The following is a 26,214-nucleotide window of genomic DNA, read 5'->3' as shown; positions in this document are numbered from 1 at the left end:
TCTTCAGTGGGAGGGCCTGGAGTCAGGATGCTCTGGACCCCATAGGAAGAGGGTGTCGTAGACGGACGGGAGCTGCCCTGGCCCCCCGTTTTCCCTTCTCCCCAGTCCCAGGTGTCGGGCAGGAGGGAAGGCTCAGCTGTTTCGGATGCAGTGTCTACTCCTGCCCACTCATCTGCCCCCGGAGCTGTCCCTCTGGGCAGGTGTGGGTGGCTCAGCTCCCTGCTCTGCCCTTGTGCCGGGGGGCACTTGGCCTGGGGCTCAGGGCACATCCTTGCCTGTGGGGGGAGCCCTGGCAGCCGCCCCAGGTCCTGCTCTAACCCCACCCTTCCCCCATCTTTTCTCTCCTCTGCCCCCTCCACCTTATGCCCTCCCGCATCCCCACAGCTGTACCTGCAGGCCCGGGCGCCCCCTGAGGGGGACAGTGACCTGGCTACCTGGTTACTGACTGAGCCCGATGTCCAGAAGGTACCACCCTCAGGCCGACACCACCTCAGTCACGCACGTCCCTGGGCATGTACCCCTTGGGGCTCCCTCTTTGAGTCTTTCTGCAGTTTGCAGGGGGAGCAAGCAGATCTGTGTGAGGCCTGGTGGAGCCTAGCGATGGGGCTGGGTCCCCCACGCTGTCTCACCGGCCTTCCAGATCCCCAGCCCAGGGAGCCACACAGGAGGGATCTGTGCCCTGCCTGGTGTTAGTCCTGGGAGCTGGGGTTTGGCTTTGCCGAGCCGGAAGGAACCTTCGATACTCAACCACCCAGCTCCATTGCACCAAAGCAGAAACAGGAGGCCAGATACTCAGGGATTTGGCTGTGGGCGCTCACAGAGGGGGTCCCTCACATGGGGCCACTTCTTTGCTTGAATCCTTGAACTTGCCCTAAGCAGGTCCCTGGGAGTTCCCCGTCCCCTCATGACCTCATGCCGTGCCCCCTGCTCACCTCACCTGCGGGCTCCAGGAGGCTGTAGGGTGTTGGTTGGGGGCTGTTCATGGGGCACCCCCTCTGTGGCTCAACACCTGGGCCCCCGTGTCCGGAGCCCTGCCCTTGCTCTGGCCTCATGAAGCAGCCCCGTGTGTCTATTGCACTTGGCTGTTTTCTGAGAACCTGCAGGTCCATTCCTCTACAAAGCAGGCGAGGCTGGTGAGACCCCTGCTTGTTACAGATGAGGAATCTGAAGCCTGGACAGGGGAAGAAGATTGCCTGAGATCCCTTGGGGAGTCGGGCAGAGCTGGGGCCAAGGGCTCCACGGAGCTGAAATAGTCTAGCAGCTGCTGACACAATGTCAAGCCCTCCTGGCCCCTCACGCCTCTGTAGGGCCGGGTGAAGGAGTCACATGCCCTGGGTCGTCAGGTCTGTCCAGGCTGAGCCTCTGTTCCCACCTGGATCTAGGGGAAAGGGGCAGGGTAGGACTTAAAGGTCTCGAAGGTTCTTTTGGTTCTAACATCCTGTGATTGATTGTCCCTAAATCCCCAGACCCCCTGTCAATCATCATGGGTGATGGGGCACTTGCCAGCCTGCCTGCACGTGTGTCTAGCTTGGGTGGGGATGGGTGGAGACTGAGGCCTATGAACCCACCAGACTGTGGTGGGCAGAGGGCTGCAGCAAAAGCGTTCACTGGTGATCTTCCCAGCCTCGGCTTCTTCCGGCCTCTCTCTGAGCGGGTCTTGCCAAGCGGTTCAGAGGGGGCCCTAAGGTCAGGGTGAAGGTCACAGTAGTTTGGGCAAAGGTAGACACACTGGTGTCCATGTCAGGGTGCCAGCTCTTGGGGCCCCAAGCCCACTCAGCTACTGGCCTGGGGGCATCTCCCCCTGTCCCTGCACCCCTTTCACTGCAGGGTGCTGCCAGCTGCGACATCCTGGCACCTGCCTCTCCTGACTGCCCCTCCCCACCCCAAGGTACTGGACCAGGACACAGACGCCATTGCAGTCCACGTGGTCAGAGTGCTGACCTGCATCATGAGTGGCTCCCCCTCCGCCAAGGTGAGGATGCTGCCGTCGCACTACAGTAGGGCCATGGGGTGGAGTTAAATAGAACGGGTCTGGCTGATGGCTGTCAGAGCAAGTGAGCTGGGGAGGTGGCCATCCTGTCCTCTGGGGTGCAGATCAGCCCATGGGGCAGGTATGGTCATTCGTCATTAGTCCTGGGAGCTGGGTGTCCTGGCTGGAGGGGAACGGATGCTTGTGGTTGACCACCATCTGCAGCCCTCCGAGGCAGAGCCGTTCCCCCCCATCCTGCCATGGGTCCCCACCCCTACTATCACTGTGATCCAGAGTCAGAGCTGGGCGAGGGAGCCCTGAACCTCCTCCAAGGTTCCCATGGGTTGTGAGCATGCCCTGGGGCCCACATCCGTGCTCGCGCCTTTCCCATCCATCCTGGCACAGGAGGTGTTTAAGGAGCGCATTGGCTACCCTCACCTGCACGAGGTCCTGCAGAGCCACGGTCCCCCCACCCATCGGCTGTTGCAAGAGCTGCTCAACATGGTGAGGGCAGGGGCTGGGGGTCAGGGTCCCTGTGGGCAGCCAGGACTGAGTCAGGGCAAGCACAGAAAATGAGCTGTCCGCTTTGGGGGACCATACTGACTGTGGCCCGTACACAGTGTGACCTGTGTCCTAATCCTGTGTGTCGGGGTCACTGGGGCGAGGACTCTGAGCTGCATGGGGTCCAGAAGCTATTGCTTGTTAGCAAGTCCCAGGACGATGCAGGAAGTCCCACTGTTGTGAGGGTGGCCTGTTCCATGCCAGATGCCTGGGGGCTAGCCCATCCTCTCCCCCCACAGGCTGTGGAGGGCGACCACAGCACGTGTCCCCCACCGCCGATCCGCAACGAGCAGCCAGTGCTGGTGCTGATGAGGTGGCTGCCGAGCCTGCCCACGGCTGAGCTGCGGCTCTTCCTAGCACAGCGCCTCTGGTGGCTCTGTGACAGCTGCCCTGCCAGCCGTGCCACGTGCGTGCAGGCGGGTCTGGTGGGCTGCCTTCTGGAGACGCTCAGCGAGGGGGTGGCCCTGGGGACCCGCTGCCAGGAGCAGTTGTTGGCACTGCTGCAAGCACTGGGCCACGTGTCGCTAAGGCCCTCGGAGCTGCGGCGCTTGCTTCGCCCGCCGCCAGGGTTGGACTCGGGGCCAGGTGGAGCAGAGGCTGGGCAGGCCCGCCACGCAGGTGCCATCATCCGCGCGCTCTCTGGCATGGCCCGGCACCAGGGCCCAGCACGAGCCCTACGCTACTTTGACCTAACACCCAGTATGGCGGGCATCATGGTCCCCCCTGTGCAGCGCTGGCCAGGCCCTGGTTTCACCTTCCATGCCTGGCTCTGTCTGCACCCCATGGCTGGAGCACCTGCCCCCGCCCCCACCCCCACCCCCACCCGGCCGCTCCAGCGGAAGCAGCTGTACAGGTAGGTGACTGCCAGGGGTCAGGGCAGGCTGCCAGGGTAAGCGGGAGAACCAGCAGGCTTAACCGGCTTGGCTGGCCCTCAGCTTCTTCACCAGCAGTGGCTCGGGGTTTGAAGCCTTCTTCACGGCGGCTGGAACCCTGGTGGTGGCTGTGTGCACCCGGAAGGAATACTTGACCATGAGCTTGCCTGAAGTGTCCTTTGCCGACTCCGCCTGGGTGAGCCTCCATCCTCACGTGGCCCGGGAGGTGCAGGGGACACCAGGGCCTCACCTGATCTCGTGGCTTCTGTTGTAGCACTGTGTGGCCATAGTCCATGTGCCCGGGCGCCGGCCCTTCAGCCAGAACCTGGTCCACGTCTACAAAGACGGCCATCTGGTCAAGACAGCACCCCTTCGCTGCCCGTCCCTTAGTGAGGTGTGCCAGGCAGGGTTTGGGGAGGTTTGGGTAGCTGGGCAGCCTTGGACAGGGTGGGCCCTGGAGCCCCTGTTTCCCTTCCCCCACCCCACAGGCTTCAGCCTCTGGGGTCTGTGCAGCCTTGGGGGTCCCTGAGGAAGGTGGAACCCCAGGCTGTAACGTGACCTGACCGACCGCCCCCCAACCCTGGCCCCACAGCCTTTCTCGTCTTGCTGTATCGGGTCTGCTGGGCACCGCACAACGACCACCACCACGGGGCTGCCTGCGCCACCGGGCCCCGCCGCCCTGGCTCACACTCACCCCTCGCTCACCCGCTCCCAGTCAGTCCCGGCCACCACAGGGCTTGGCTGGGGGTCCGGGCTGGTGGCCCCCCTGCAGGAGGGCAGCATCAGCTCCACCCTTGCTGGCACGCAGGACACTCGGTGGGGCAGCCCCACCTCCCTGGAGGGCGAACTGGGGGCTGTGGCCATCTTCCATGAAGCCCTGCAGGCGGCCGCCCTGCGCGTCCTGTGCGCCCTGGGTATGCAGCGTGCTCCCCACGCCCCGCCCCAGCCCTACCCCTGTTCCCACGACCCAAGAGGTTGGGTCTCACAAAGTGTCCAGGCCCAAAAGTAGGGCTCCAGTGGGGAGTGGGTATCCCCAAGGGTCTGTCTTCTGATCAGGCAGAGAAGAGGCAGGCTCTGGGTGGGGTCTGGCTGCAAGCCCAGCCAGGTCTGAAGCCCCCTGCCCACCTCCAGGGCCCAATGAGACAGCACCCTTCAAGCCTGAGGGTGAACTGCGTGAACTTGGCACCAGACTGCTCCTCCATTACTCGCCTCAGGTATGGGGGCTGGGCAGTTGGCTCAATCTCCCCTGGCTCCCACCCTCTGTCGCCTGCCTCCCCCACCACACTGAGCCTTGCTCACCCCCTGTTCCCAGGCCTGTAAAAACAACATCTGCTTGGACCTGTCCCCTGGCCATGGGCTGGATGGCCGCCTTACGGGCCATAGAGTGGAGACCTGGGACGTGAAGGTGTGTGCCCACGTGGACAGTGTGTGCAGGAAGTGTGAGCACGGGCAGTGTGCAGGGTGGGCTGGAGTGGCTCCGTGCCCTGGGAGGTCTTAAGGAGACCCAGGATTCCAGGTTGGAGGGTCTGCAGGGTGGAGGGGGCAGGAGATGATGGGGTGCTGCCCTCACGGAGGCCCCCTGCCCACAGGATGTGGTGAACTGCGTGGGAGGCATGGGTGCCCTGCTGCCCCTGCTGGAGCGAGTGGCTGCACAACCCCAGGAAGCCGAGGCAGGTCCAGCAGAAACACATGACCTTGTGGGGCCCGAACTGACCTCTGGCCAAAGTGCCCAGGGCCTGCTTCTCCCACTGGGCAAGTCCTCAGGTAAAGTGTCCCTGGTGCCTGTGTTGGTGAGAGAAGACCTTGGCCTGGCAGGGGGCTGGAGTGCTTGAGGTCTTGTAGCCCCTGACAGGCCTTTGACGCACACCTGTCCCCTTCCTGGTGGTGGCAGAGGAGCGAATGGAGAAGAATGCAGTGGCTGCCTTTCTGCTGATGCTGCGGAACTTCCTGCAGGGCCACCCCGTGAATCAGGAGAGCCTGATGCACTGCCAGGGGCCCGCCATCATCGGGGCCCTCTTGCGCAAGGTGAGGCCTGCTGGGGCAGGCGGGGAGGGGACTCCTTCATCTGACCAAGGGGCTGTTGGAGGGACCAAGCCGGGGTGCCTGATGCCATCAGTCAGGGAGGGCCTCCTGGGAGAGGTGGCATTTGAAAGGCGGGGCAGGGTTGGGCCAAGAGGGTCTGGGGAAGTACCAGCACAGGCTGGGGCAGGACACCCGCACAGTAGGCTGGGAGCTTGTACTTCAGAGGGCAGGGAGCCGCCAGAGGGTTTGGAGCAGCCAGGATGTTTGTGTCCATCTGCCTGTGCAGGGCAGGGTGGAAACTGGGAGGCCTGATAGTGGGTGGACAAGGCCTGACATCTCACCCCAGCTCCTGCCCCCACCCAGGTCCCCAGCTGGGCCATGGACATGAATGTGCTCATGTCTGCCCAGCTGCTGATGGAGCAGGTGGCAGCCGAGGGCAGTGGGCCCCTCCTGTACCTGCTCTACCAGCACTTGCTCTTCAACTTTCACCTCTGGACCCTCAGCGACTTCGCTGTGCGCCTGGGTAGGTGTGCCGACTTGGGTGAGGAGATGCTGCCAGCCAGGGTGGCAGTGGACGTTCTCAGAGGCTACAGCCCTGTAGCTGATCTGAGGGGACGACGACCCTCCCCTGGTCGGGGTGGGGGTGGGGGTCTGGCAGTGGCATGGCCCTGTCCTGGATGATGGAAGGAACCCAGCGCAGCCTGGTGGGCTGAGCCCTCTGCTGATGCCCGCTCAGGCCACATCCAGTATGTGTCTAGCATAGTCCGTGAGCACAGACAGAAGCTGCGGAAGAAGTATGGGGTCCAGTTCATCCTTGATGCCCTGCGTGTCCACTACAGGTGAGGCTGGTGGGGACAGATGGGGTGGGGTGCTGATGCTCCAGCCTCGGGCCTTGGGGGCAGGTCTGTTCAGCCCCGCAGCTCACCTGCCGGCCCTCCGTGTTCTCGCCTCCCTTCCATGTCCTGGTGGTTTCCCTGGCCCTGGGTGACCTCTCTGCTGGGACCTGCCCAGTCCGCAGCGCGAGCGCCCCCTACCCGCCGACGACCTGCGCACAGTGCAGACGTCACTCCTGGGCCTGGCCCGGGAGTTTCTGGTGCGGAGCTCTACCGCTGATGACCTGCAGGTGGTGCTAAACTTTCTGGCGGCCTTGGGTGATGATGGCCAGGTAGGCTAGAGGTTGGCAGAGGTGAAGCCTGGATGAGGGGTGGAGCGTGGACCATGTTGCGGGCCTTGGGGCTGGGTGCGATTAGCGTAAGCCTTTGTGTCCCCAGGTGGTGGGTGCGCTGGATCTGCTGCTGGCGCTGCTGCAAGGCTCCCCAGCACAGGAGTCTCTGGCTGTCTTCCTGCTGGAGCCGGGGAACCTTGAGGTGCTGCTGGCACTGCTGGTGAGGCCGAGGCCCATGCCCTTGCTGCCCGACCGAGTCTGCAAGGTACATCTAGCTCCCCCCGAACCCTGCATTCTCATTCACTGGGGCTCCTGCCTGAGTCCAGGGATAGGCAGAAGGCCCTGGGCTAGTGGGTGGAGCTGTCTTTGCAGGCCTCTCTTGGAGCCCCACCCCTGTGTGGTGGCTTACCCTCCTACAGTAACTCCTTCCCCTTGATGATGACCCCACACAGATCCTGCGCAGACTGCAACAGAATGAGCGCTTACCTGAGCGCAGCCGTCAGCGGCTCCGGCTGCGAGAGTGTGGTCTCCAGGGTCTCGTTGCCTGCCTGCCAGACGGCGCCGTTTCCCCCCAGCTCTGCCAGGGCCTCTACAAGCTGTTCCTGGGGGCAGGTACAACCTGGGCGGGGCCAAGAGGCAGGCCAGGTAGAGGGATGACATGGATCCAGGAGACAGGGCAGGTGGGAATCAGGAAGGTGTTGGTCCAAGGGCCGAGGCTGACCCAGCAACGGGGCACAGTTCCCCTCTGGGGTCAGTCCCTCAGGCCTTTTCTGGCCATCTTCCCAGATTGCCTGAACCTCTCTGATCTGTTGGCTGTGGTGCAACTGTCCCTCCAGGCTGACCTCAGCGTCCGCCTGGACATTTGTCGTCAGGTGAGTGGAAAGTGAAAGCTTTGTTGGGGGTGTGGGGTGGCTTCCACCCTGAGGGCTTTGCCTGCCTGGGATGAGGGGTCTCTGCAGGCCTCCCGTGCAAAGGCCCCCTGAGGAGGTGCTGGGGCAGGCTGTCGAGTGAGTCCCTCACTTCCTGTGCCCTGGCCTGGCAGCTCTTCCACCTCATCTACGGACAGCCAGACATAGTGCGGCTGCTGGCCCGCCAGGCCGGCTGGCAGGATGTGCTGACCCGGCTGTTTGTCCTGGAAGCTGTCACAGCCGGCAGTCCCCTGCCCTTTACCCCTGAGCCACCCACCTCCCCGGAGCCAGCCTCACACAAGCCACCCACCGAGTCGCCTGAGCCTTCAGACGTCTTCCTGCCCCCAGAGGCCCCTGACCCTGATGCCTTTTACCACGCCCTCTCCCCGTTCGCCACCCCCTTTGAGCTGGGCCTGGAGCGGGCCAGTGTGAGCTCAGGAAATACTGCCGGTGGTGGCAGTGGCAGCGGGACTGTCACTCCAGCCAGCCAGCCTGGCACACCATCCCCACTCGATGGACCCCGGCCCTTCCCTATGGCCCAGGGCCGCCACAGCTCCAGTCTCTCCAACGTGCTGGAGGACGGCAGCCTGCCAGAGCCCACCATCAGTGGGGATGACACCTCCAATACCAGCAACCCTCAGGTGAGGCGGGCTCTGAGGTAGGGCTCCTCGGGGGCCCAGGGCAGCCAGTGGAGCTTTTCCAGAGGTGTGGTACTGTTTGACATCAGGGCTGTGACGGCCGGTCAGGTCCAGCGCTGCCCCCTCATAACTTTCCTCTGCAGTGTGTTCTCTGAGGGGTGGCGGATATTCCAGAACAGGGCAAGTTGTGCTGAGACAGCTGGGGGCACTTGCCAGGCTTTGGAAGGCCCTTGAGAGCCTGTGGGACACGGGCTTTTCAGGGCTGGTGAGCAGCATGGCTCTAAGAGTCCTGCCTTGTGCTTCTGGATCTGGGGAGGGGCCTTTGCTTATTCAATGGCATTATTCCAGAGGGTTCTGGGACAGTCCTTGAGGCCTGTGAGGTAACTATGTGAACTGCCTCATCTCCTCTTAGGAATCCTGGAACCCCAGGATCCTCCCTGGAACTCAGGTGGTGGTCGAGTCCCACACTGTTTGTCTAGGCCCTCAGCAGCACACTGGCTGGGCCGTTGGCCAAAGGCTCAGCCTCCTGCTGTGCCTACTAGTGGGTGGGCAGAGGTGCTGAACAGGGATGGTGCTGGGGCAGTGATTCCCTCCCTCCCCAGCCTGCACTCCACACACCCCCTGTGTCCACAGCAAACCTGTGAGGAGGAGCTTTGTAACCTGCTCACCAACGTGCTGTTCTCAGTGACGTGGCGGGGTGTGGATGGCAGTGACGAGGCCGCCTGGCGGGAGCGCGGCCAGGTCTTCTCCGTGCTCACCCAGCTGGGGTCCTCAGCCACGCTGGTGCGCCCACCAGACTGCATCAAGCGCAGGTGAGGGAGCAGGGCTGTGGGGAAGCCTGGGGGTCCAGAAGGCAGTCAGGTAGACACCAGAGTCCCTCATTCCCCTCCAGCCTCCTGGAGATGATGCTGGAGTCAGCCCTGACCGACATCAAAGAGGCCCCCCCTGGGGTCCTGGCCAGCCTCACCCAGCAGGCGCTTTGGCTGCTGCGTCTGCTGCAGGACTTCCTGTGTGCCGAGGGCCATGGTAACCAGGAGCTGTGGAGTGAGAAGGTATGGCAGCTCGGGGCAGGAGCACTGTGTTCACATGCCCGGAGGGCTCTTGGTCTGCAGAGTGGCTGAGTATACATGTGCAATCATGGGGACCTCAGCTCTGGTATCTGTGAGCAGAGGTCTATCTGTATGTGGAAACCCTCTCTGGCCCCCAGCCCAAACCTTACTTCCCTCTCTCCTCACGGGCTTCTGGCTTCATCTGGTGATGGCCACCTGGAATATATGGTGTGCGGCAGCTGTTCGAAGGAGTGTGTAGCCTGCTGGATCGCCTGGGAGCCTGGCCACACCTGGCCAACGGCACAGCGGACCTCCGAGAGATGGCGCAGATCGGCCTGCGCCTGGTGCTCGGCTACATCCTGCTGGAGGACCCGCAGGTGAGCGCAGGGCGGCTGTGGGGGGAGGGTGCGCAGCGGATCTAGGGAGCTCGGGGAGTAGCTAGTGACACCCCTACTCTTCCGTCCGCAGCTGCACGCCCAAGCCTACGTGAAGCTGCACGCGCTGCTGCAGACCGCAGTGCCCATGCGCCGAGAGGAGGCTTGCTACGTGCTCTCCAAGCTGGAGGCGGCGCTGGCGCGGGCGCTGAACACCTCCCCATCAGAGACCCCCACCGAGAACGGGGAGCCCCCAGTCGCCGCCGCTGCTGCAGAGCGCTGCTCGTGGTTGGTGCCGCTGGTGCGCACGCTGCTGGACCGCGCCTACGGCCCACTGGGGCTACAGTGGGGCCTGCCTTCCCTGCCGCCCACCAACGGGAGCCCCACCTTCTTCGAGGACTTCCAGGCCTTCTGTGCCACCCCCGAATGGCGTCACTTCATTGACAAGCAGGTGCCTGGGGCCAGGGGCACGGGCAAAGTAGTGGGGGCTGGGGGCCCACATCGAGCGCGGTCGCCTCTCCCTGTCCGGTCCTCCAGGTGCAGCCCACCATGTCACAGTTCGAAATGGACACCTACGCTAAGAGTCACGACCTCATGTCGGGCTTCTGGAACGCCTGCTACGACATGCTCATGAGCAGTGGGCAGCGGCGCCAGCGGGAGCGCGCGCGCAGCCGTCGGGCCTTCCAGGTGTGCGACCTGCCCTGGGGGCCGGGAGCAGCTCCACACTTGGGCCCTCTGTGGACCCAGAGGACGGCTGCTGGGACTGAGAGGAGAGAGAGGAGCTGGAAGCACCCAGCGGGCCTCACCTGTTCCTCCACCCCCACCCCGCAGGAGCTGGTGCTGGACCCTGTGCAGAGGCGGGCGCGCTTCGAGGGGCTGCGATACGCGGCGGCGCTGAAGCAGCAGGCAGCGCAGCACTCCACTGCCCTGCTGCACTGGGGGGCGCTGTGGCGCCAGCTAGCCAGCCCCTGTGGGGCCTGGGCCCTGAGGTGGGCGGGGCTTTGGGAGGAGTCTCGTAGGGTGGGTGGGTCTTGGGAGGGAGGGGCCAGGAGAGTGTCTTTGAGGAGAAGCCTGGGAGGAAGGCAGAGGGGTCTGCAACCCGCTGCTTCCCACTCATGACCGTAAGTGGGGTCATATCTGTAGGGATCCGCCCACCCCCCACTGGAAGCTCTCCAGTGCTGAGACCTACTCGCGCATGCGTCTGAAGCTGGTGCCCAACCATCACTTCAACCCTCACCTGGAGGCCAGTGCCCTACGCGACAACCTGGGTGAGAGGGTGTGCCGAGCTGTGTCCACCCAACCTCATAGCCCTGTCTTGTCCAGCTCTGGCTGAGCACCCTTGGGCCCATTGCAGGTGAGGCCCCCCTGACACCCACCGAGGAGGCCTCACTGCCTCTCGCTGTGACCAAAGAGGCCAAAGTCAGCAGCCTACCTGAGGAGCTACAGGAAGACCAGCTGGGCGAGGACGAGCTGGCTGCACTGGAGACCCTGTGAGTGGGGCTGGGAAAGAGCTGCCCAGGGCAAGGGGGCCTGTCCAATGTGTGCCTGCCAGTGGCAGAGGGCTTCTCAGTGTACTTGCCCTCCTGCTGTGGGGCTAACCACCCTGAAGGGACAGTCCAAAGTCAGGTGGAAGGGTTAGGCAGATCTGTAAGAGGATGGAGAGTTGCTGTTTGATGGCCAGGCACCCCAGAGCAGGACTGAGAAGCCAGACCAGGATGTGCGCCCATGGGAGTGGGCAGGTGCTGAGTGAGGGGAGGCTGGGGACAGGGGTTGGTGTCCTGGCAGGAACTTTAGAAGCCCAGGTTTCAGGGCATGGACTGGGGCCAGTCTGGACCATGGGCAGCTCCTCCTTCTCCTATGGGATCATGAGCAGCGTGCCTCCTAACTTAGTGGTACTTTGAGAGTGTGGTCCTTGGGTTGGTTGGGAATGGGGGTCCCAGAGCCTAGTACCTAAAGTGGGTGCTGGCCCCCAGGTTGGAGGCCGCAGAGCTGGATGAGCAGCATGAGAATCTGGTGCTGTCAGCTGAGTGCCAACTGGTCACCGTGGTGGCTGTGGTCCCAGGGCTGCTGGAGGTCACCACGCAGCACGTGTATTTCTACGATGGCAGTGCCGAGCGGGTCGAAACTGAGGAGGGTGTGTTCTGCTGGAGCGGGCTGGAGGGCCGGCAGGGATGGGGGCTGGGGTCTCGTGGGGCTGGGGCGGGTAGCTCCAGCACCTGCTCTCCATCCCTACAGGCATCGGCCATGACTTCCGGCGCCCACTGGCCCAGCTGCGCGAGGTCCACCTGCGGCGTTTCAACTTGCGCCGCTCAGCTCTTGAGCTCTTCTTCATTGATCAGGCCAACTACTTCCTCAACTTCCCATGCAAGACGGGCGGGGCCGCAGCCTCATCCCCTTCCCCCGTGCCCAGGCCCCAGCCCTCCCTCATTCCACCCCACACCCAGGTGCGGAACCAGGTGTACTCCTGGCTCCTGCGTCTGCGACCCCCTACCCAAGGCTACCTAAGTAGCCGCTCTCCCCAGGAGATGCTGCGCGCCTCAGGTCTTACGCAGGTGAGAGCCCTGGAGGGTGGGGGTCAGGTGAGGTCAGAGCCCCACCACTGGGGAGAGTGCTGGCAGCCCACCGGCTCACCTCGTATCCTTGCCCCCCCAGAAATGGGTGCAGCGAGAGATCTCCAACTTTGAGTACCTGATGCAGCTCAACACCATTGCGGGGCGGACCTACAATGACTTGTCTCAGTACCCTGTGGTAAGGGCCTGCTACCCCTCCACCCACCCTCTGCTCTGCCAGCCCTGGTCCACCCAAGTGTGGGTACTGATAGAGGGCCAAGCCCTGAGCTCAGTCCTGGGCAGGTGCTGCCTGAGGCCTGGCCTCTGTTCTCGGCTCAGTCCCCCACGCCCTGCTGCCCCCACGCACACCCAGCCCCACTCCCTTCCCCTCCTGGCCTCTGTTCTTGAAGGAAATCCTGTCTCAGACAATCCCTCCTGCTCCCCGTGGTGCACCCCCACCTGTGGGCTCCACCCATCTTCCTGAGGGTGAGGGTGCGGGCAGGGCAGGCTGGCCATGTAGGTCATCAGGACCCTCATGCAGCTCCTGCCCGGGTGGGCGGCCAGTTCCCCTGGGTCCTACAGGACTACGTGTCCCCAACCTTGGACCTCAGCAACCCAGCCGTCTTCCGGGACCTGTCCAAGCCCATTGGTGTGGTGAACCCCAAGCACGCCCAGCTTGTGAAGGAGAAGTGAGTGCATGAGCAAGGCTGGGCTCGGGGCTGGGGTGGACCAGGGAGGGCTTCCACTGATTCCCTCCAACCGTGGTTCTAGGTATGAGAGCTTCGAGGACCCAGCGGGCACCATCGACAAGTTCCATTATGGCACCCACTATTCCAATGCGGCTGGCGTGATGCACTACCTCATCCGCGTGGAACCATTCACCTCCCTGCACGTCCAGCTGCAGAGTGGCCGGTGTGGAGGGGCAGGCAGATGGTGTGGGGCGGTGGGCAGGGTGGATGAGGGAAGGGTGGGTCTTCCAGGCATCCTGGACAGGCTGGCTCCCTGCTTGTCCAGGGCTGCACCTTTTCATTCCCTGTCTCCCTTCTCACTGCCTCACTTTGGCCCGTGCCCCTCCCCAGCTTCGACTGCTCGGACCGGCAGTTCCACTCAGTGGCAGCAGCCTGGCAGGCCCGCCTGGAGAGCCCCGCTGATGTGAAGGAGCTCATCCCAGAGTTCTTCTACTTCCCCGATTTCCTGGAGAACCAGAACGGTAGGCGCTGGGTGGGGGCGGGAGGCGTGAAGATGGAGGGTGGCCGGGGAGCTGGTGAAGAAGGCACAGCGAGACAGCTGACCCAGCCTTCTGTGCCAGGCTTTGACCTGGGCTGCCTCCAGCTGACCAACGAGAAGGTGGGTGATGTGGTACTGCCCCCATGGGCCAGCTCTCCTGAGGACTTCATCCAGCAGCACCGCCGGGCACTGGTGAGATGTGCGCACACATACCGGCAGGTGGCCAGAGGGGAGGGCCGAGGCAGAGGGTCCATTGTTCCTGGACTGACGGCCACCTCCCTGCCCCTAGGAGTCAGAGTATGTATCTGCCCACCTGCATGAGTGGATCGACCTCATCTTTGGCTACAAGCAGCGGGGGCCAGCTGCAGAGGAGGCCCTCAATGTCTTCTATTACTGCACTTACGAGGGTGAGCGGTGCCCTGGACGCCGGTGAGGGTTGGGGTGCAGAGGATGGGGCGTGCAGGGGGCACAGAAGGAGTCCTGACTGCCCGCCCCCGCCCCACCCCACCCCGCCCCCAACCTGCCGATGCTCAGGGGCTGTGGACCTGGACCAGGTGGCAGATGAGCGGGAGCGGAAGGCGCTGGAGGGCATCATCAGCAACTTCGGGCAGACACCCTGTCAGCTGCTGAAGGTAAGGCCGGCTGGGAAGACCGTGGTCAGGGAGGCCCTGGCCGCGGTGCTGAATGGTTCCTTGCCCACAGGAGCCCCATCCAGCTCGGCTTTCCGTGGAGGAAGCAGCCCAGCGCCTTGCACGTCTGGACACTAACTCACCTAGCATCTTCCAGCACCTGGGCCAGCTAAAGGCCTTCTTTGCAGAGGTGAGAGGAAGCAGGGTCTCAACTACCTACCCAGTGAAGTTCATTTAATTCCACGGTCCTTGCCAATCTCTTGGAGATGGAAAACCTAAATCAAAGTCCCTGATATTAAGACATCTTAGAAATAAGAGGTAAATATCGAGGAAATAAGAGGAAATATGAGGTAAACATCACTGAGGGTTGGGTGCCATCTTCATGAGGGAGGGTCAGGCCAGGTTGACTCCCCTGGTCATCCTTAGGGAGAACAGAAGGAGGGAGTCTGGCCTCAATACTCTCCTCACCTTCCTGCCTGCATCCCAGAAGGCCCCCAGCTCCAAGGTGTTCAGGCTCTCCTCTCCTCACGCTAGCCGACTCGGAGATGTGGAGTCGTGGGGTGGGATGACCAAGGTTGAACCCAAGCTTGAAGGGTCTTCCTTGTCCATCTGGTCTCTCACTTCCTGAGATGCCCTGAAGGCCCACTGCTCTCTGCATGTCTCTCAGAGTGACCTCTGCCTGTCACGTGATGCCCCGGGGCTGAGGGCCAAGAAGCAGGTAGCATGGTGGGGGCTCTAGCCGGCTGCTCGGGTAGCTAGTCCCGCCCTGCCCCCGCAGGTCATCAGCGATGGCGTGCCCCTGGTGCTGGCCCTGGTTCCCCACCGGCAACCCCACTCCTTCATCACCCAGGGCTCCGCAGACCTGTTGGTAAGTGCACCGGGCCGGGCCCCACCTCAGCTCCACCCCCGACTCTGCCCCAACCCACCTCTGTCCTCTCTCGCCCAGGTGACCGTGAGTGCCAGTGGGCTGCTGGGGACCCACAGCTGGCTGCCCTATGACCGAAACATAAGCAACTACTTCAGCTTCAGCAAAGACCCCACCATGGGCAACCCCAAGTAGGACAGAGGGTTGTGGGCCAGGGTGGGCTCTAAATGCTCTGGCCAAGGTCTCTGAAGGCGAGGGTCTCCTGTGTAGCCTGGCCTCACCTGTGGTCCTCCTCACTGGGTCAGGATGCAGCGACTGCTGAGCGGCCCGTGGGTTCCAGGCAGTGGTGTGAGTGGGCAAGCCCTGGCAGTGTCCCCGGACGGAAAGCTGCTGTTCAGTGGTGGCCACTGGGATGGCAGCCTGCGAGTGACTGTGCTGCCCCGGGGCAGGCTGCTCAGCCAGCTCCGCTGCCACCTTGGTACGTGCTGCCTGGGAGCTCAGGTTATGCGGGTGGGAGCAGGGCTCCGGAGCTGGCCAGGGAGGGGTAACTGCTCTATTTTCCCTCTTCTCCCCTCCCCTCTCTCTTTCCCGTCCCGTTTCCTCCCCTCTCCTGTGCAGATGTAGTAACCTGCCTTGCGCTGGACACCTGTGGCATCTACCTCATCTCAGGCTCCCGAGACACCACATGCATGGTGTGGCGGCTCATGCAGCAGGTGTGCTGGGTGGCAGCCCCGTGGGCCCCCTTGGTCCAGATCTGCGGCCCATCTGCCCCTCTAGTGGGCCTCCAGTCCTACCCTGCTCTCTTCCCCTTCCTACTACTACCGTGAGCGAGTCTGGGGCTCCAACTGTCTAACTTTGGATCAGACCTTCACTTTTCTGAGCTTTTAGCCTTCTCACTCTGGGGCCAAGGTGGTGGGGTGCCTCAGTCCTGAGCCAGCCCTGGTGTTCCCCACAGAATGGTCTCTCAATGGGGCTGGCATCAAAGCCCGTGCAGATCCTGTATGGGCATGAGGCTGCCGTGAGCTGTGTGGCCATCAGCACTGAACTTGACATGGCGGTGTCCGGATCGGAGGTGTGTGTCTGCCTGTGCCCAGGGGAGGCTGTTTGCTGGGCCCTGCCCCTGGAGCCAGATGCCTGTGCCCAGCACCCTAAGCTGCCTTCCTGCAGGACGGAACTGTGATCATCCACACGGTGCGCCGTGGCCAGTTTGTGGCCACACTCAGCCCTCCAGGAAGCACGTTGCCTGGACCTGTGTCCCACCTGGTGCTGGGGTCTGAGGGCCAGATTGTGGTGCAGAGCTCAGCGCGGGAGCGTCTGGGGGCTCAGGTATGGGAAAGGGGCGCCCAGCCAAGATAGGGGTAGTTGGGATTCTGTCCTTGCTAACACGTCCTGCTTCCTCCAGGTCACCTACTCCTTGCACCTGTACTCAGTGAATGGGAGGTTGCGGGCTTCACTGCCCTTGGTGGAGCAGCCCACAGCCCTCGCGGTGACAGAGGACTTTGTTCTGCTGGGCACGGCCCAGTGTGCCCTGCACATCCTCCACTTGAACAAGTGAGCCTCACTGTTTATGGGTTTGTGATCCCTCAGTTCAGTTTAGTCGCTCAGTCGTGTCTGACTCTTTGCAACCTCATGGACTGCAGCACGCCAGGCCTCCCTGTCTATCGCCAACTCCTGGAGCTTACTCAGACTCATGTCCATCGAGTGGGTGATGCCATCCAACCATCTCATCCTCTGTCGTCCCCTTCTCCTCCAGCATTCAATCTTTCCCAGCATCAGGGTCTTTTCCAGTGAGTCAGCTCTTTGCATCAGGTGGTCAAAGTATTAGACTTTCAGCTTCAGCATCAATCCTTCCAATGAATATTCAGGACTGATTTCCTTTAGGATGGACTGGTTGGATCTCCTCGCAGTCCAAGAGACTCTCAAGAGTCTTTTCCATCACCACAGTTCAAAAGCATCGATTCTTTGGCGCTCGGCTTTCCTTATAGTCCAACTTTCACATCCACTACTGGAAAAACCAGAGCTTTGACTAGACAGACCTTGGTTGCCAAAGTGATGTCTCTGCTTTTTAATATGCTGTCTAGGTTGGTCACATGATCCCTCAGGTGGTAGTTATTGGCAGAGGGACACTAGGAGGTGCTCCGTGGACCCTAACCCCTTTAAATGCCCTATGGACACATTCTTCAAGGCCTGTCTCTGTCCTCCCATCCCCCAATGGGGAGATCTTGCCCTGGGCCTCTTTTAGGCACACACTTGTGTGGGACCCTTTTGTCAGGATTTTCCTCCAGCCATCCTTCAAATGAGGACTGGGAGGTGGATGGGAGAATGAAGAGACAACTATGTGCTGGATGCAAAACTCCTTGCAGTTGCAAGTTTGTATATATCACCTCCTTCCCTCCCTCCAGACTGCTGCCAGCCGCTCCTCCCCTGCCCATGAAGGTGCCGATCCGCAGCGTGGCTGTGACCAAGGAGCGCAGCCACGTGCTCGTGGGGCTGGAAGACGGCAAGCTTATCGTGGTGGGCGCAGGGCAGCCCTCAGAGGTGAGAATGCGGGCAGGGTGGGCCTTGCACAGGGTGGGAGCGTTGATTCTGGCTTACCCATGCCTGCTCCCACTAGGTGCGCAGCAGCCAGTTTGCACGGAAGTTGTGGCGGTCCTCCTCCCGGCGCATCTCCCAGGTGTCCTCTGGGGAGACAGAGTACAATCCTGGAGAGGCCCGCTGACAGCCCGCCTCCTCCTGCCGCGCCGCCCCGCCCCCAGCGGGCTTCGCCCCAGTAGGCTCCGCCCGAGAGCCCTCGGGGGGCGGGGGGACACCCCGCCCACACTCAGGCGGGGGTGGGCGGGGCCCCACCTCTGCCCAGCTCAGGGATTGGCGGGCGATGTCACTCCAGGAAATCTTGCCCCTCGCCGGCAGAGGGGCCGCCCGGAGTCCCAGCACTGGCCCCAGCGGCCGCACAGCACTTTTTGCACAGTCTGGGGTGGGGAGCCCAGGCTCCCGATCCCCGGTCCTGGCGGAGCACAGGGGCCGGGCTGTGGCCTTAATCCTAAGGGCGACCCCTCCCGCTCTCGCATCTCAGCAATAAACATGGACTAGTTTTGTAGTTGTTCTGCCTCCGAGCATGTGTGCGCGTCTTAACTGGCACTGGCCACCGCCCTGGGCTGGCGTCCCCTGGTCCATGAGCATCCACACCGCACCGTGCCCCTAGCCCCCCAATTACGCCGCCCCTGTCCCTAGGGGCCCGGGCCGGTTTTTCTGGCAGCTTCACGCCCAGTTCCGCTTCAGGCTCACCTCCACGCATGTGCGGGTTCCTGGTCCGGGCGGGGCCAGACCGTGGGCGGCCCCGCCCCCATCATCGCCCCGCCCCCTCGGTGTCCAGTCCTCTGCCGCCCGCTTTCGTCTCCGCCGGGTGAAAACCTGGCCTCTCCAGGGACTCCACTGCGTGTTCCCTGCTGGCTTAAGGCCGGGAGGCCCCATCCTGCAGGCAAAACCGATCCTGGGACCGACGGAGGGTCAGCCACCACAGGTCAGGAGCGGGTTGGGGACATAGCGTCGGGTCTTCCTGGAAGGAGGGAGCTGTGGCTGCCTCTCTGTACCTCCCCCATTCTGGAGCCAAAATCCTGCGCGGTTGTGGTGCCAGCATCTGGGTTGGGATGCCTGTGGGAAGTCAGGGTAGTGTGGGCGTTTAGGGTGTTCCTGTGTGCGCATGTGTGCATATTTGTGGGCCTCCAGATGGGTGTGTGTGGAGGAGGGGTTGGTAGAGGCTCCAGTCTTGCAGCTCGAGGTGGGTCGGGCACAAGGCCTGGCTGTCTCTGCGAGCTAGCATTAGTCACAGGCTCACCCGCCAACCCCGATCCAGGCAGGGTTCCTTATGTGGTAAGTGACACAAATGTACATACACATCCTTCATGTTGCAAAGGTCGCCACAGGCTCCATGCCAGACCCACTTGTCTAGTGTGCGTTTTGCTGTCCACATCCGCCCCTGGCCTTATGGAGGGAAGTGAATTTGGAGTGCAGGGGTTGGGCCAGATGTGGATGTTGGGGAGTTACAGGACTTTCGCCCAGGTCTCATCTCCATCCCTTTTCCAGGCAAGCTCCCCTTCTCTGCCCAGTCCAGGGTCTCTCTATCCAGGCCTCAGGAGGGAGGTCCCAGCAGGATCAGCCCTGTAAGGACAGATGGGTCCTGGAACTGTGTGTTCTTCAGATTTCCAGCCTGCAGGCCCTTTCCAAATTCCCAGATAAGAAAGGGCCCGGGTACCTCTGGGCCCACTGTGTTGGCTGAACCCACCAAGGAAGCCTCCCATCCTGCCCCTGACCAGGAGGTAAGGGCTGGACATTGACCCTGGAGGCAGGAGTGAGAGTTAGTCACCCCAGGAACTGTGCTCTTCTAGGAACTCTGGGGAGCTTCCATCAGCCAGTGAGTCTCCGCCTGGCTCTGGCTTATGGGGGACGGGAGTCTCCCTGGTCTTCCTGTGCTGGCTCTGGACTCACACCCGGGGTTTGCCAAGTCTTTGAGACAGCTGCACTCTGGTCTCCTCCAGCTTTGGCCAGCTGGGACCAGCAGTATCAGCTCCACCCCATTTGACACCAGAGGAAACTGGTCCAGATTGGCGAGTGGGAAGATGGGGAGGTGCGCAGCCCTGGAATGAATCAGGATGACATGAGCCAGCAGAGGGGGCAGACTACCCCAAGGGACTCCTGACTTGCAGCCTGAGGGATTTCCTCCTTGTTCCTACACACAGCCCCTGCTGGACTCAGAGGTCTCCCAGCTCCTTTTTCTGTGCGCTGCTCACGACACTCCAAAAACCTCCTCTAAGAAGTGCAGCCACTGGGAGCACTGCTAGCTGGTAGAACCATGCTGCAGAACTCCAGCCACAGGGAAGCCATGGTCCATGTGGGTAAGTACTTTTCGATCCAGATTTTGGGCACTGGGTAGGATGGGAGGTATCCATGGGTCCCTGGTCTTGCAGACCACATACAAGTCTGGTCACAGCCCTGGAGCATTTTGTTTTTGGTGCCCTGCCTGCACTGGATTGTAGGGACAACTGACTTGCTGGCAGAAGTGAGCAGCAGCATTTACTTGCCTTCTGGTTCAGTTTTTATTTTTGGCTATGCTGGGTCTGTGTTGCTGTGAGGGCTTTTCTTTAGTTGTGGCAAGCAGGGGCTACTCTGTTGTGGTGCATGGGCTTCTCATTGCAATGGTTTCTCTTGTTGTGGAGCACGGGCTCTAGACACAGGCTCCATAATGGTGCACAATGTGCTTAGTTGCTCTGCAGCACGTGGGGTCTTCCTGGATCAGGGCTCAAACTCATGCCTCCTGCATTGGCAGGCTGATTGTTTATCACTGAGTCACCAAGGAAGCCCCTGGTTCACTTTTATTTTGTAAAAATTTGCAAGGTCTCCCGTGCACAGAGGCTTCCACAGGGACTAGCGTGAATGACTGTGCGTGCACAGACCAGACTTGCTGGGGCGACAGGACACGGTTTAGTGCCACTGTAGACAGAGGAGGTGCCCCAGGAGCCAGGAAAGGGAGAGACTGGGAGTCACCAAGGATGACTTCCCAGAGCAGGAGATTGCTGCCTGGGAGCAAAGGTAAGCCAGCAAGAGCAGACGTCTGGAAGCCTGGAGAAGGTACATCCGGGGCTAGGTGTCCAAGCGTGGCGAGCCAAGGGGAGGCTGTGGGAGGTGATGGTAGGGAATGAGCCAGTCAGCTTTTGTTGTCATGGTATGAGCTTTTGTCACTCCATAGTAGGGGCTATGATTTCCACCTTTTCTAGCAGCAAAATCGACCCCTGGTCTTGATTCCTTGCCGCTGACCCTGTCTGTACTTTTCTCCACAGATAAGACCCGGAGGGAGCAGGACAGGGAAGGGGTGTGGGCAGCGGCAGGGGGAGCCCTGGCCCCCAGCACCTCCTCCCCATTCTCCCCTGAGCCCCCAGGGGCCTCAGGCAGCATCATCCCTGTCTACTGTGCCCTCCTGGCCACCGTGGTCCTTGGTCTGCTTGCCTACGTGGTCTTCAAGTGGTAGGTGGTCTAGGCACTGCCCTGGGGTACCCCTCCTCCCCGTCTGGACTCCCAGCCAGCTCGCCATCTCAGTGAAGGCTGGAGCAGGCTGGCAGGTTCCCCCTGCTCCCCACAGCTGGCGCTCACGCAAACAAAGGCAGCAGCTGGCCAAAGCTCGGACCGCAGAGCTGGGGGCCCTCAGCAGGGACCAGCTACATGGGGACAGCAGTGTCTTCCGGGACTCTCCAGCTGGCCTGGAGCCCTGTGCCCCCAGCCAAGGTGAGCCCCTTCCCCTACCTGTCGCCCTTTAGACCTGCCCAGCCCCGTCGTACCAGTCTGTCTAACCCTCGCGTGCCCCTCACATCTCCCATCCCAGGGCCGCCACCTGAACTTGGCTGCCGGCTGTACCTCCACCTTCCTCGGCAGCAGCAGGAGGAAGTGGAACGGCTCCTGGAGGTGTCGGGTGAACCGGCCAACAGCTGGCGGGGCCTGGCGGGCCGCCTGGGCTACCAGGCTGAGGCAGTGGAGACCATGGCCCGGAGCCCAGGGCCCGCCTCTGCCCTGCTGAGGGACTGGGCTGTCCAGGAAGGCAGTGGCGCCACCCTCAGAGCGCTAGCAGACGCCCTTGCTGCCATGGGCCGTGAAGACGTGATTCGGGCTCTGAGCTCCCCGGCTGAGGGTTGCTCTGTGGTGTGAGTTGTGGCTCCACAGCCTGGCCTCTCAGGGAACCTGCTCTGGTGCTCCCCACCACCCCCACCTCATATACCTTCCCCTTTATGGGCTTCCTGGCATTGGTGACCTCAGCTTGTTCTGTTTTGGGGGGACACACAAAACACCAGTCACCTCCCCTCCCCCTGCCTTCTTCCAGGACAGGGATCAGGATGTGGGCGGGAGACAGCCAGACAGGGAGTAGCAGTCTTGCCCTGCCCCGATCCCCACTCACCTCCGCATAGTCTCAACTGTTTTTTCTACTTTTGTACCCCATATTAAAGGCAACTCTGGACTGTTGTAGGCTCTGTCTGGCTCCGTGGGCCTGTGAGACAGTTGGGTAGCTAATGTGGCAGAGGCCTAGGAAAAGGCTGGGCTCCCTAAGGTGAAAGGCACCCGAGACAGAGTGTGTACCCGCAGAAGATGGGTGAGTTCTGTGGGCAGAGTCGAGCTCACATCCTGCATCTGCTATTCCCCAGCTGAAGTGTGTTAGGAAGCACTTTCCTTTTTGAACTTACGCTTCCTTAGCTGGAGAACAATAGACTGGCACCTTCAGAAGCCTCCCACCTGCTAGGACTCTCAGGCCTTAGGTTTGAGACCATTTTCCTCATCTGGGCTGTGACTAGCCTCAAGGGGAGGCTGGAAGCCTGCCCCCTCCTGGGCAGGCAGTAAGAGGCAGACTGGTCCTGGGGAACTAGGACTCTGTTCCCAAGGGCCTCCAGGCATCTTTAGGTGAGAAAAAGGAAGAAAGTGTTCTCCTTTCAGGACCCACATTCCAGACTCGGGAGAGGGAGGTCCAAAGATGCTTCCACACAAGCCAAGGACAGGCAGGTCATCCCACCTACCTGAGGACAGGGCAGCTGCAGCCAGACCACCTGCATCCCTCGCATATGGCCGCCCTGAATGCAGGAGCGGCAGGTCCGTCACTGTGCTTCCAGGGTGTTGCTACAGCAGACAGGCCCTGCCTAGGAAGGAAAAATGCTACATCCTGGCATCCATCAGGATCAGAGTGCTGAAGAAATACAGCCACCTAAGCTCAGCAGACGTGAATCCAGTCACCATCCAAGTGCCCAGGCTAGACCCCGTCCCCTCGCTGAGATGTGACCAGTGTTGGCTGTGCTGGGAGACCGCTGCGGCTGCTGTTCCTCAGAGTTTACCAGGGCTGCTTAACCCTCTAACTCTTATCCTTAAGATCAGGGCAGGTTTGGAGCCACCCTCATCCGGAGATGACCCTTGGGCAATAACCCAGAAAAGAAAGGCTTGGTGTTCGGTCAGCTTTAAACAGGCCAAAGCACTGCAGACATCGTACAGGCAGGGAGTTGGCCAGAGGACTGTGGAGGATTAGATCGGCAATGAGTGTGAAATCCTGCATTGAGAGGAATGAACCAGCCCTGGATTAGCCAGTAACCCTCATCACCATTGAGGGGATTTGAGCCTAAAGGTTTCAAAGGGTGACTGGAAGGGAAGGATTTTGACAAAAAACAAAAACAACAAAACACTCCAGGAGAAATGAAGTAACAGAATTCCTCGTCAAAGTGGTCCTTTCTAAAACCTGGCAACTCCCTGGTCACCACCCTTTAACAAAAGGCTGCCTAGATTTCCTGGGAAAATGTGAAACCTGGAGCCTTGTGTAAAAGCATGAGTTGGGCTTGGCTGCAGTGCATATGGCTGCACCTCTGTATGGGAAACCTACCCCAAACACTTCTTTTTAATGTGCTCAAATACATTAGCTGAAACATCTTCCTTAATAACACTAAAATGTTAAGGGGGTTAAATCAGGGTTCCTCCATCTGATATAACATGCTTGAGTTAGGGTTAATGGTATAAGGCTGTAACCCCACGGGAAATACTCTGGCTACCTTGTTAAATAGCATATTTAATGGGTATGCCTTTAAAATAGATGTATGTCTCTCTCCACAACCTTTGATACAAAGATAAGAGTTACTGAGCCTCCGTGAACCTCAGTCTCCTCATCCAAGAAAGTGCCAATTCCTGTGCCTCCGGGTTGAGAGGATCAAAGGAACCCAACCAGAGCGCTCAGTGCCCAGCAGGCAGTGAGTGTTCCAACTGCTCCACGCCCCCAAGATCTGGCAGGCCCCAGCCTCTTCCCCAAGGGCATGCTGCATTGAGCAAAACCACCCCAGTGAGGAAGAGGTGGGATCAGCCTCTACAAAGAGGCTGAACGCTCTGGCCCTTCTTCCCGCCCGGGCAAGTGGTCCATCAAGGGTGGGTGTGTCTCCACTGAGCCCTGTGTCCTCTTATCACCTCAGTGATGTCCCCCTTTGATGGGGACTCCCTCTAGGACCCAAGCCCAGTGGCAGGGGGCGTGGTGGGCAGTCAGGGAACCCAGACATCAGAAGAGCATGGCTGGGAAGTCACTTCTCGCCAGCCACAAGGTACAAAGGCAAAGACAAGTGCCTTTCTCTTGAGTGGCCTGTTAACCTAAGTGAAGAAGCCCAGCACCAGAGAGGTGGCAGGTCTACTTCCTTTGCTCGGAAATGCACGTGGTAAGATGCCTAGGACCTGTGGGGAAGGCCTGGGATAAACTCCAATCTCAAGGATTAACCTTGGACTTCACACACTTAGGGCCACCATCTCCTTTCTCTCTCAGCACAACACTATAGACAAACACGCCAAGTTCTTTAATTGATTTTATTTTTTACATAAAAAGTTCAGTAAAAATTGGATAAAGTAAAGTGATTTTAAGCAGTAAATCAATCTTATCAACATAGCACAAGGCTGGCCGAAACCACAAGGCAGCCTGCTTTGGAGTATTTACATGATAACAAATTAAACCTTGCAGGAGAACTTAAACCATCCTTACAAAGTCTTCTGTGATCCTAGCACATAGAGGCTTAAAAGCAAAACAAAAAACAAAACCCAGGAAAAAAACAAACAAATTATTTTCAATATATTCACATATACATTAAAATATAATACAGATGGTCAGGGTCGGGGATTGTGGGTGGGGATGCGCATAAGCCTGTGCGCTGACAGCACCGCCAAGGAGGAGACCCAGGTTGGAGTGGGGTCAGGCTGAGCAGGTCTCAGAAGGAAGGTCTCAAGGGCCTAACCCCTGGCCTCTGATGGCCTCTACCAACAGCTCACAACCAGGGACCACGTGTTGTAGATGGAGCTCAGTATTGTGGCTTTCAGTTTAATCCGCAGGTTTGAAGTCCCCAGGGTGTTGCGTCACCAGCAGCACACAGCCCTGACGGTGGGGTGGGGAGAGGGCCCACAGGATGTCTTCTCCCCACAGTCTCTCCTACCAGCTTGCCGGGCCTCCCACCCTGGCCCCGTAGGTCACTCTAACTCAGTGTCCTCTTTGGGTTTGTAAACAGCCCCAAACTTCTGCATGTACTTCTTAATGTACTCCTTGGTTTTGTGTTTCACATTCTCATTGCACTCCAGGTCCTCGGGGTTCTTACAGTACTTCAGCTCCTTATTCATAACGCCATGAGTCAGCTGTCCAGGACACAGAAAGAGACCACAGGCCACCAATCAGAGTGGAAATGATTCAAGGGGGAAGGCAGTCTTCTGCCCCAGGACCCTTCTCAGTGAAACTAGGAGGTGAATTAGACGCAGGGAGGTTGGGGCAGGCTGGTGCTGAGGTCATCAGAAACAGGAAGCTCAGCTGTTAGAGAACCACTACCCTCCAGGAGGGTCGCCTCCCTTCCCAAATCTTCCCCTTATGTTCCTGGGTCTCCAGCCTGGGCATGTGGCAAGGAAACCCTTTTATGATGAAAGGGACCTTTTTAGAAGGTCTAGTGTGCCGAGAACGTTGTCAGACCACAAGCAGGGGAGAATACCTTGCGAGCTAGGTGTTTGAAGTCTTCGGTTGTGGTAATTCTTCCCACTTTGCAGTCAGGTTTCCGGTAAGGGTTCAGGCACTGGACGATAAACTGGGACATCTGCAGGCAGGGGGAAAAGAAGGCAAGAACGTTGTACTGAGGAAATGCAGAAAGGCAGCAAGCAGAGCCAGCCCGTCCTTCCCTTTCCCTTACTCGGGCTGGCTGGTGTGGGTAGAAGGAGTCTAGTATGCCAGTGGGACAAGAGATAAGGATCGGGGTAGCCCCAAGAGAGACAGGGCTCCCTCGGATGGGCTGGGCAATGGAGGGACAGAAAAGCAGGACTCCACACTGAACCTCATGGTAGCCCCAGGTTTCAGCTAAGAAGTCTCCTGTCCTTCTCATAAAGAGACTGTAGCTAAATTCTCTGGCTCCTGCAGGCAGGGCAGAAAGGGCCTTTCTGTGCTGCCAGGAGGCTCAGTAACCCCAGGAATGCAGGTGTTTTGTTACTGAAGACTGCTTAGATTCTGTAAGTGTTGCACTTCATGGGATTTATACACATCAGTGTAAAGCAGATGGATGGTCGCATGTTAGAGCAACTGGTTGGAGACAATCTGGGATAAGACCCCGGTCACTACACAACTTCCCAAGTCCTCCTGAGCTGTCTCTAGTGTCTGTCCTAGCCCGTAGCTCTCAAGAGTGATCTAGGCGCAGGACCTCTGGAAGCATCTGGGGCACTAAGCCACAAATTTGACTCCCGAGGACAAAGGGAGCGAGGCGGTGAGTCACTTCATCAAGGAGCACCATGAACAGGGTCTACCCATTCCTGAAAGTGAGCTGTCAGACACTCAAACGACAAGGCTGTGTCACCAGGTTGGCACTAAATAAACAGC

General features: G+C 60.3%; 3 protein-coding genes across 13 annotated transcripts in view; 2 read left to right on the top strand and 1 right to left on the bottom strand.

Moving 5' to 3' along the window:
* The window catches only part of NBEAL2 (neurobeachin like 2), a 30,411-nt gene extending 12,484 nt beyond the window's left edge, over positions 1-17,927 (top strand). For 5 of the 8 annotated variants that reach the window (XM_070360350.1, XM_070360352.1, XM_070360355.1 and 2 more), the window contains 45 exons: positions 385-465; positions 1,889-1,972; positions 2,375-2,473; positions 2,770-3,383; positions 3,466-3,598; positions 3,677-3,796; positions 3,995-4,316; positions 4,534-4,616; positions 4,715-4,807; positions 4,992-5,166; positions 5,294-5,427; positions 5,788-5,947; positions 6,161-6,263; positions 6,436-6,589; positions 6,696-6,854; positions 7,042-7,201; positions 7,376-7,461; positions 7,632-8,138; positions 8,769-8,947; positions 9,028-9,187; positions 9,424-9,561; positions 9,653-10,009; positions 10,096-10,245; positions 10,390-10,547; positions 10,702-10,826; positions 10,913-11,048; positions 11,532-11,692; positions 11,794-12,110; positions 12,211-12,306; positions 12,672-12,796; positions 12,879-13,019; positions 13,187-13,317; positions 13,417-13,526; positions 13,624-13,741; positions 13,869-13,966; positions 14,037-14,153; positions 14,742-14,831; positions 14,910-15,019; positions 15,134-15,306; positions 15,447-15,541; positions 15,784-15,900; positions 15,996-16,154; positions 16,231-16,379; positions 17,231-17,366; positions 17,443-17,927. In XM_070360350.1, coding sequence (XP_070216451.1) covers positions 385-465; positions 1,889-1,972; positions 2,375-2,473; positions 2,770-3,383; positions 3,466-3,598; positions 3,677-3,796; positions 3,995-4,316; positions 4,534-4,616; positions 4,715-4,807; positions 4,992-5,166; positions 5,294-5,427; positions 5,788-5,947; positions 6,161-6,263; positions 6,436-6,589; positions 6,696-6,854; positions 7,042-7,201; positions 7,376-7,461; positions 7,632-8,138; positions 8,769-8,947; positions 9,028-9,187; positions 9,424-9,561; positions 9,653-10,009; positions 10,096-10,245; positions 10,390-10,547; positions 10,702-10,826; positions 10,913-11,048; positions 11,532-11,692; positions 11,794-12,110; positions 12,211-12,306; positions 12,672-12,796; positions 12,879-13,019; positions 13,187-13,317; positions 13,417-13,526; positions 13,624-13,741; positions 13,869-13,966; positions 14,037-14,153; positions 14,742-14,831; positions 14,910-15,019; positions 15,134-15,306; positions 15,447-15,541; positions 15,784-15,900; positions 15,996-16,154; positions 16,231-16,379; positions 17,231-17,366; positions 17,443-17,547 — 7,218 coding nt within the window. In that variant the 3' untranslated portion in view covers positions 17,548-17,927. The remainder of the gene's footprint in view (positions 1-384; positions 466-1,888; positions 1,973-2,374; positions 2,474-2,769; positions 3,384-3,465; positions 3,599-3,676; positions 3,797-3,994; positions 4,317-4,533; positions 4,617-4,714; positions 4,808-4,991; positions 5,167-5,293; positions 5,428-5,787; positions 5,948-6,160; positions 6,264-6,435; positions 6,590-6,695; positions 6,855-7,041; positions 7,202-7,375; positions 7,462-7,631; positions 8,139-8,768; positions 8,948-9,027; positions 9,188-9,423; positions 9,562-9,652; positions 10,010-10,095; positions 10,246-10,389; positions 10,548-10,701; positions 10,827-10,912; positions 11,049-11,531; positions 11,693-11,793; positions 12,111-12,210; positions 12,307-12,671; positions 12,797-12,878; positions 13,020-13,186; positions 13,318-13,416; positions 13,527-13,623; positions 13,742-13,868; positions 13,967-14,036; positions 14,154-14,741; positions 14,832-14,909; positions 15,020-15,133; positions 15,307-15,446; positions 15,542-15,783; positions 15,901-15,995; positions 16,155-16,230; positions 16,380-17,230; positions 17,367-17,442) is intronic. The other 3 variants (XM_070360351.1, XM_070360356.1, XM_070360357.1) reach the window with 1 other exon arrangement.
* A 135-nt stretch (positions 17,928-18,062) lies between these two features.
* LOC102288172 (death domain-containing membrane protein NRADD) lies at positions 18,063-21,870 on the top strand. 4 transcript variants are annotated; one of them, XM_070360365.1, is made up of 6 exons: positions 18,063-18,348; positions 19,565-19,720; positions 20,220-20,414; positions 20,663-20,846; positions 20,962-21,104; positions 21,202-21,869. In XM_070360365.1, the coding sequence occupies exons 2-6, from the start codon at positions 19,678-19,680 to the stop codon at positions 21,519-21,521; spliced, it is 885 nt and encodes a 294-aa protein (XP_070216466.1). In that variant the 5' UTR covers positions 18,063-18,348; positions 19,565-19,677; the 3' UTR covers positions 21,522-21,869. The 4 variants fall into 4 exon arrangements, with proteins under 4 accessions (XP_070216466.1, XP_005910802.1, XP_070216467.1 ...); XM_070360366.1 differs by lacking the exon at positions 18,063-18,348 and adding an exon at positions 18,355-19,144 and having other exon boundaries at positions 21,202-21,870; XM_070360367.1 differs by lacking the exon at positions 18,063-18,348 and adding an exon at positions 19,151-19,452 and having other exon boundaries at positions 21,202-21,870.
* Positions 21,871-24,160: 2,290 nt separating this feature from the next.
* Positions 24,161-26,214, bottom strand: part of SETD2 (SET domain containing 2, histone lysine methyltransferase) — a 59,572-nt gene continuing 57,518 nt past the window's right edge. Inside the window, exons 19-20 of the mRNA XM_005910747.2 lie at positions 25,343-25,444; positions 24,161-24,998 (exon numbers count right to left, since the gene is read on the bottom strand). Of these exons, the coding sequence (XP_005910809.2) occupies positions 24,837-24,998; positions 25,343-25,444 (264 nt within the window). The 3' untranslated portion in view covers positions 24,161-24,836. The remainder of the gene's footprint in view (positions 24,999-25,342; positions 25,445-26,214) is intronic.

The sequence above is a fragment of the Bos mutus genome, chromosome 22 (assembly GCF_027580195.1).
Source record: "Bos mutus isolate GX-2022 chromosome 22, NWIPB_WYAK_1.1, whole genome shotgun sequence".
Lineage (NCBI taxonomy): Eukaryota > Metazoa > Chordata > Mammalia > Artiodactyla > Bovidae > Bos > Bos mutus.
This window is presented reverse-complemented; position numbering and strand designations above follow the sequence as displayed.